Here is an 8385-nt window from a genome sequence, read left to right as displayed (position 1 = left end):
AGGATATGAGGTGACCATGGGTATATAGGGATGCTTCCTCCATGCCTTCACCTGCTAAGCTGCAGCAGTCTGACACAGACAAATAAACATGGACTGACAGCAGACATTGATGGGGCTCTGGAAATGAATTTCTGCCATACAGATAAAGGGATGGCAGTCCCACCTCCTGTCATCTGCAATGGAGCTGCCCTCACTTGTAAATAAATGGAAGAAACAAGCTGCTGTAAAAAAAAACACCAGCTCCTTGTTCTAAAAGTGATCCCTGTGCCCTAGGGCCAGGTGCATCTCCGGGGCAGCAGAGAGGTGTTGGGATGTTTTGATTAACCTAAAGGCCTCCAGAAGCCTTCACCAAAAGGAGGCAAGGACCGAGCCCATGCACTTTGTTCATTTAGGGACTGGAGGACTGAATGGCAAAGCAAGGCCTTATTGTCTCAGGAGCTGTACAAAAGCTGAAAACAATTACCTTTAAGCAGAACCATATGTGCATGTGCCATTCAACCCCACCCACACAGAGGGACCAGGGAGAACAAACCAGCTCGGTTCTCAATAGCCAAAAATAGTTATTTATTTATTAATAATTTAAGGTTTTACATTCTTACAATAAATTCCATCTTAAAACTTTTACACCATGAATTAGACTCTCCCTTATTGGCAACCGTGTGCAGGTTCACTGTGCGTACACACAGGTACAAATGCTCGCACATACTTCCAGTTTTATACAAAAAAAAAGACGCAAATATTGCATTTGAGGTGAAGCTCCCTGAAGAATTTGTACAGAGGTAATGCACTGTTTAGTACATCTGAAAGTTCTAAAAAGTGATCAAAAATCTTTCGCATTCAAAGACAAATCTCCTCCCAGATGATCTATTTACAAAAGGTAAGGCAAAAAACAAAATTAATTTAATTTAAAATATATATATACCATGTGGAAACTACATCAAGAATGTGAAGGAAAAAAAAATCACCACAAGAAAAATATATGAAGGAAGAGATTGTACTTGTTCACTAACATGACTTGCAAACTTCGCAAACTTCTCACCATTGCCATTTCTCCCCATGGAAAGCTTGTCTCAACTGAACAGTAAGATTGAGCTTGCTGCAAATATGTTCTTTGCCATAATTAAAACAAACAAACAAACAAAGCAGAATTTATGAAGAGAACAAAAACTTAGGCGTCCCTTGGATTGATTTCTTGAATACATATGAATTTAAAAAAGAAAACAAACAAACAAACAAACAAAAACAAAACAAAAAAAAAAAAACAAAAAAAAACCTGAAAATCGACTTAAGATTAAATATTTACATTGATCAAGTAGAACACTACCGAGCTCCTGGCAAACAAATACTCCAAGTACACTATGCTGAAATCTCTTTCTTTGGCTCCTCTAAATTAAAAAGTGACAAACAAAACATAACCAGTCTTCACTGAAGACAGAACCTATGTCACAGATCCAGAAGCACAGAGGGAAGCGGGGCAGTCCCAGTCCCGGGAAACACGTGCACGGCCCATCCAGCCCCACTGTTCCCCTCTGCAGTCCTTGGGGCTGGCCAGCGGGACGTGGCCACCTGCACCCAGCCTCCATGGCCTCCCAGAGCTCCTCGCCTTCCCTCCCGCCGCAATAGCCGGTTCCGTGCTGCGTGACCCTTTCTAGCCTGCGCCGGCTGCTGCTCTGCAGTGCCACAGGCCAGAAAATAGAGAAAGCTGTGTTTTCTTTCTTCACTGCCAAAGAGAAACCAGTGAGGAATGATCCCATGGAACGGACAGGAGAAGGGAAGCTGCAAGAGCTCACGTGGACTGCAGGGAGTCCACCTGGAAGACATTCTGGTTGGCAGGGGTGGTGAAGTAGAGCTGCTGGTTGGGCACTCGGTTGTCACAGGGGCTGCTCAGCCCCAGGGTCCGCTCAAAGTCCAGCAGCTGACCCATGAAGTTGAAGTTGGGTGAAATGTTGGACTTCTTCATCTTGACGATGTCGTAGGCATCGTTCATGGACAGGTTGAGCTTCTGCATGAGGTAGGCCACCGTCACCGTGACTGAGCGGCTGATCCCCGCTAAGCAGTGCACCAGGACTCCACAATTCTTCCCCCGCGCTTCATCTGTGCACAAAGAGGCAGAGAAGGACACATCAGACAGGGGCTCGGAAAACGATCTCACAACACAAATAAGATTAGCATCGGGTAAACAGAAAAGGCCGTTCTGATCTCAACGGCAGTACCACGCAAGAGTTAACTTCACCGGCTTAAAACCAGGACAAGAGGCGAATCCCCCCCAAGTGCATGTAGAGGAGCCCAAAAGCTGAGGAAACGAAGAATGAGACAAAGGGAGTACGCCACATGACACTGCTTTAAAGTCGGCTTTAAAAGACACTCTTGCGCTTGGAGATTTGCTTTAAATTCCTAGTCCCCTTGCCCCAGCATGGAAATCCTGCAATATGTCACTGAATGCCTTTTATACAGACCAGCAGACTGCAAAGGTCTATTAAATTATTCCCCAACTGTTGTGCAGCTAACAATGGAGGTATTCAGGCATTTTAAAAGAATGAGGGAAGTCACAGGGGACAGCCCATTAGGAGGAACAGGATGTCAACATTGGTTGAAAATGGGTTCCTTTGTAATAGGAAATGCATTACAATGCCTGGAGATTAGTTTCTTTGTGGCTTCCAGCCCACATTTCTTCCTGCTGGGCTCAGATTACCTACATTCTCCACTATTACCGGTATCATTCAACCGGATTACAGCACAGCTTCCCAACAGATAATGTGGTGCTCACCCCACCGCACCCCGATGTCAGCCCTCCCCCAGCAGAGGGGGAGGCGAACGCGACGCCTCGAGCCCACGGGAACGCGTTCCCAGAGCCAGCGGATAGCGGCACACGGCCGGGGCACCGCGCCCGAGAGGTAGATCATTATTACCGTGGGATTTAATTAAAGCCCTGACTATACATTTGCCAGGGATGCCGGTTATGAGTAACTTGCATTTAAAAGCTAAAGTTAGCTCCCCAGAACGTTTCTTTTCATTATGCTGCTCTCCAGTAACCTCAAGAAAGGAAAAAAAAAAAAAAGGAAAAAAAAAAAAAAAACCAACAAAAGACGCATAAGCCACCACTAGCTCGGGGCTCATTTGCCTTATCCCTCTCCCCTAAGAGGAGATTTAAAAATAACCCCATCCTGCATATTGCTCAGTCCCCAGCTTCACTCAGTGAGGAATTCCCAGCACCAGGCCAGGTATGCAGCTGCAGCCTGCACATGGCACACTTCTCCTCAATAAACCTTCACCCCTTAAGCCGGCTTTAAATAAATAAATAAATAAACAAAAATTAAAAGATCAGAAAGTGGAGCATCATCCCCCAGAGACTGCGAGAAACGCTGCTACCGCTTCTCACCCGAAATCTGTTTGATTTCTGAGAAAGAAATGGGGGTTCTGCTGCTCGCCACGGAGCTGCTGGCCAAGAGCGGGGTCTCACCTATGAAGGAGATGGCCTCGGGGAAGAACTGAGACAGGTTTTGGCTCCAGTGGTCTGAGATGGGGATCTGCTTGTACTTGAACTCGCCGGCGTTTTCAAAGAGATTGGGCAGGTTGGGGGTAACATTCAAGATGTATTTTATGCCAAACTCTTCTAAAACGTCCAGATTCGTGGAGTCCTTGGCACAGCCCAAGTAGAGGTAGGGTAAGATCTCCACGGGGAAGGAAGGCTGGTTGGTGGAGAGCGGACTGCCATCCGAGTCGGTGGCACTATTCGGGTCTCTGTCAATGTCAGACTCGATGTCCGATGAGGAATCGGAGCTGATTCGGAGGCCTCCCAAGCCCAGGACGGGGAGAGGAGGGGAGCTGCTGCTACACGAGCTATCTAGGTTCGTTTCGCAGTGCAGGGCAAACTCGGCCTGGAACTTGCTGAAGCCACCTAGGAGGAAAGCAAGGGGGAAAAAAATCGCAACCTGATTGATATATATATCACGGCAAGCCTGGGAGAGCTCAGTCTGCAAAGGGACATCTGTTTCCCCACCTCCTCGAGTCTCGGGAAAAAAAAGGAAAACGCCACACTGTCGGCAGACGGACTGACCCAAATGAAGGTTTAGCGAAATCTCCCGCTGCTGCGCGGGGCTCAGAGCGCCCGGGATTACAGCCCGGAGCCGCTCCGCGCTGCGGGGCGCTGTGCGGACGGTAGTCCTCTTGTCCGCCCGTCCGACCTTCTCGCTCCCCGTCGCAGCCCTCCAGCCCCCGGGGCCCCTTTAAACAAAGCGGGGAGAGGGAAAAGCCCCTGCCCGGGCTGCCAGCGCGCAGTGCCCGGGCCCTCCCGGTCCCTTCTGATAGAACCGTAGAATCTCGCTCACCTTCCAGATAGAACGCCTTGCAGCCCTCGTCTTTGAGCCGCTTGAGCAGCAGCCCCAGCACGGACTCGCCGCCCGTGTTCTCGTTCCAGTCGCGGCTGTGCTCGTCGTACAGAACCACCGTATCGGTGCCGCACCGGCGGGCGAAGCGCTCCCGGTCCTCCTCGCTGCTGGCGACCAGGGCGCGCAGGGGCAGGTTGCCCTTCTGCAGACGCCGCAGCATGATGCCGGGGATGGCCACGTTGATGGCCGACTCGATGTGGGACGACTCGTACAACTCCTGAGGTCGGCAGTCCATCAGCAGCAGCCGGTCGTTGCCCATCTCCAGCTGTTCGTTCAGCCACGCCACGGATTTACTAATCGCCATTTCCGACGCGAAAGGGACGGGTCTGAACGTATCTAGCATGAGGAAGGACGGGGTGCGCGGAGCGGGCTTGGGAAGCGCCCCTCTCTCTCACAGGGGCGTGCGGCCGGGCTGCGGCCCCGCAACTCCGCACAACTTATCTCCCCCCGCCCCGGGGAAGTGAATCACGCAGCCCCCCCGCGCCTCCCCCGCGCCGGGCGGCGGAGCCACGGGAGGGAGCAGCGGCTGCGTGTGTGTGTGTGTGTGTGTGTGTGTGTGTGTGCGCGCGGCTCCGCGTGCGTGCACCGCTGCCTGCTGCCCGCTCTCCTCTTTTTCTTTTTTTTTTTTGTCAATGAATCCCTGAATGAACCTGCCTAATCGCCGCTGCAGCCCGAGCCCTCAGGCTTTTCCTCCGCCCCGAGTGAATGAAATCCAATTAGCGTGCCTCCGAGCAGGGCTGCCCGGCTCGGCGCAGCGCGGGGCCGCTCCCTCCCTCCCGCCCGCCCCGGTGCCGGCGCTGCCCGGAGCGCTCTCCTCTCACCCAGCGGCTCTCAATGGGCACGGTCGCGCCGCGCTCAATGGAGACATTCTGCGGCGCAGCCAATGGGGGCGCGCGGAAGGGGTTGTTGCCGCGGCGACGGGCCGGCTGGAACAGGTTGTGTTGATGAATTGTTAATGAGTTTGTCATTCACAAAAACGGAAAGGAATTTCCGCTCCGGATAAGCCGAGTGCAAACAAGCGGCTGCCGCGGCGGGTGGGGGCGGCGGGGGCAGGTGAGGGGGCGCGGCCCGGTGCGGCTCTGCCGCTGCTCCGCGGGGCTCCGGCGGCACCTTCCTGGCCCCCCCCCCCGCGCCCCTTCCGTCAGCCTCACGTCCCCCCCCCAACCGCCGCTCCGAGCCGGGGCGCTGGGAGGAGGGGGGGGGGGGATTCCGTTGTCACGAGGGGCGGGCTGCCGGCCCTGTCCTCAGCTGATCCCCGCGCAGGATGAGCTCCCGGCTCCCTCCCGGCTTCCGCGGCCCCGTCCCCGCGCCGTGCCGCCCCTCGGCCGTCCGCGGACGCGGTCCCGGCGCCCCCCAGCCCGCCGCAGCCAGCGGAAGGACGCGGGGGCACGGCGGAGCGGCGCCGGGGGCTGAGCGGGGCGGGGTGCGCCCGGGAGCGGCGCGGGGGTAAGTGAAAAACCAGCAGCGAAAATAACCTGGGAGAAGCCCGGCTTGGACGCTAATCCCGCTGCCGGCGTCTGCGCGGGGGTAACGTCGTTCCGCGGGGGCTGATCCCGCTCGCTCGGCGGCCCCGCGCTGCCGGCACGCATGATGCTGATGGGACGTGGCACCCAGGTGGCCCTGCAGCGGGGCTGTGACAGGGCCCGGATGAAAGGCTGGAAAGCGTTCTGTAAAGCTTGTCCTGCTCCTGAGAGCTGTCGGTGTATCAGAGCAAAGTAGAACTCTGCTTTCGTTATTATTATCTTTATTATTATTATTCCCCCTTTCTGCTATGTTTTGGCCTTCTCACCCACGTAAGGGCTAGGGCATGATGGCCAACTCTTTGGAGCTGGCATGGTAAAAATTATAGGTCTATCTAGAAAACAAACAGGAGTGATACCAAGTGATGGCCCTGGAGATGGAGGTGGAGGCAGTTTTAGTATAATACTGTGGCAAGTCCCAGCAAGCTTAATGCAATGATAAAATACAATTTGCTCTTTGTCGTCCATGTTGTTATTAATTGACGTTGTTCCCTGGGCTTACAGTGTGCATTGATTCCTTTTTTTTTTAAAAAAAAAAACACAGACAAGATTATTCGCATTTCAGAGTTTGGATTTGAAAACAGTGGAAAAAGAAACAAATTATCATCTCAATTAAAACATACATATATATGTATTTCTATGAAATGCTTCCATGTTCATATAAGGTAAACTTGCATCTTTGACGACTAAAATATTTTAGGAGGAAAATATGTTGTGATTGTCATCTTCAGGGCATTTTCAGTGACGTTTTATGGCAGTAGTTTAAAATAAAATTCTTAGTCATTCAGCATTTTTAACTGAAAGATATGTGTTATGCAAGCAGTTTATCAAACTCATTGAGCTACCTGCCTAGTAGTAATGCAGCAATAAATAGTGATAGCGTTTAAGGCCATTTTCATCATTACTACTGTCAGATCTGATTGAAATACTATGAATGTTAAGGTTAAATATATGAAGGCAATAAATATTGATATGAAGGATGCTCAAGAGAGTTGTGTTTCCCAAATGGATCTGGGGGCAGACTTGTTATGATGATGGCTACTGCCAGCTCATTGCATGGCAACAGTTTGAGGGTGGCATTTGCAGAGCTGGGAGCCAGACAGGAGATTCTGCGCCGCGCTGGAGTTGAACACGTGCAATAAAAGGGACACCCTCTGTGCCAGGACCTCCCTCAGCACCCACCAGCTGAACATGATTGGGGGAGAGTGAAAGCTATATTGTGCTTTGCTATCTTTGTGTTCACATGCATGCATGCCCTTGCTTTTTCTGTCTGAACCACTTTATCCTGTCAGTTGCTGAGGATGTGCAGGAGTGGACCATGCCACCATGTGGTGCTTTATTAAGGACCAGATCTATGGCCCAAGCATCACCAGGTCACTTATCTTTCAGCTTCCAGAAGGTTTTATAGCGTACCTCAGCAGTAAGAAGAGCTTGTTCCTGTTCACCATTGTTATTCCAGTTAAGGCAGAGGCAGCTTTTGAACCCTGCGATGTTCATCTCTGGCTAGTTCAGGTTTGTTTGCTTGTTTTTTCTTTTTATACCTCCCTGGCTGTGAATGAAACCTCCTCATCCCAGTTCAAAGCATTTTCATTACAAAAGGCCTATCTGGCTGACCTTTTGACTGTAGATGGTGCAGAAGAGAGTAGAAAATGGAGTTCAGCATTGCTTAGCTGGTTCCTCATGTTCTTCCCTGTAACAAGAACCCCTGAGTTTGGCAGATGGACTTTCTACACAGTGTAATAGGAGAGAGAAGCACCAAAAAAAGGCAGATACCTAAGACATTTTGAAACTGGGCCAACTGGGCCACTGCGAGCCACTTCACAACTTGGGGCACTGAGATAGTGAGGCAGAGGTATCTTCAGGGGGCTTAGTGCTGGTGAGGTTTCTTCTTGAACTGGGAAGAAAGGATAGGAAAGTGTTTTCATAAGTGCTTTCTTCCTCTAAAGATGCAGGTTCACAGCTCTTTTCCACTTGACCTGGAACAGAATTTGACTGTAGCCTGTCTTTTTATGAGGGGGAAAAAAAAAAAAAAGGGAGGAAAAAGAAACGGGAAAGGCTTTTCTGTTCCTTTGATCCAACCTTTCCCATGTGGCAGAAATAAGTATTTATGAAAGCAGGAGCCCCAGCCTTGGTTTTCCACCTTCCCACTGATGGTCTGAATCAAAGTGGCAGGTAGGGAACCTCTGTCTCAGAGCTGTTTTATGTTGGTGAAGTAAATGCAGAGGTTGCCCAATGGAGGAGGCCAAGGAGCATGAAACGTGCTGGCATCAGGGCTTTGGTTGAGATGGAACTCAGCTCAGTGCTGGTGCGCAGGTGCTTGGGAAGTGTAATGGGAACATATTTCTCCACTGACAGCTCAAAGTTAGCCATGAATTTTGAGGATCACGACTGTCAGCCTTGACTGAACAGGCCTCTGTGATGGCAGGCATTCAGCTTTTGATGCTAAAAGCTAGACATCCACTCATCAACTAGTTCTT

At 51.1% G+C, this 8385-nt stretch overlaps 1 protein-coding gene across 1 annotated transcript; it reads right to left on the bottom strand.

The window, feature by feature from the left end:
* Positions 1 to 540: 540 nt before the first annotated feature.
* Positions 541 to 5175, bottom strand: DUSP6 (dual specificity phosphatase 6). Its single transcript, XM_052668551.1, has 3 exons — positions 4329 to 5175; positions 3461 to 3898; positions 541 to 2094 (listed from the first exon to the last, which is right to left on the bottom strand). The coding sequence occupies exons 1-3, from the start codon at positions 4729 to 4731 to the stop codon at positions 1787 to 1789; spliced, it is 1149 nt and encodes a 382-aa protein (XP_052524511.1). The 5' UTR covers positions 4732 to 5175; the 3' UTR covers positions 541 to 1786.
* Positions 5176 to 8385: the final 3210 nt, after the last annotated feature.

Source organism: Tympanuchus pallidicinctus, unplaced genomic scaffold (assembly GCF_026119805.1).
Source record: "Tympanuchus pallidicinctus isolate F22 unplaced genomic scaffold, pur_lepc_1.0 scaffold8, whole genome shotgun sequence".
NCBI lineage: Eukaryota > Metazoa > Chordata > Aves > Galliformes > Phasianidae > Tympanuchus > Tympanuchus pallidicinctus.
The sequence above is the reverse complement of the archived record's forward strand: the minus strand, read 5'-3'. Positions and strand labels throughout refer to the sequence as shown.

Coding starts and splice junctions, on each gene's coding strand:
- DUSP6 (XM_052668551.1), bottom strand. CDS start 4,731: ATGCTAGATACGTTCAGACCCGTCCCTTTCGCGTCGGAAATGGCGATT. Junction 3,899..4,328: donor CAAGGCGTTCTATCTGGAAG/GTGAGCGAGATT, acceptor CTTTCCTCCTAG/GTGGCTTCAGCAAGTTCCAG. Junction 2,095..3,460: donor CGAGGCCATCTCCTTCATAG/GTGAGACCCCGC, acceptor CTTTGTGCACAG/ATGAAGCGCGGGGGAAGAAT.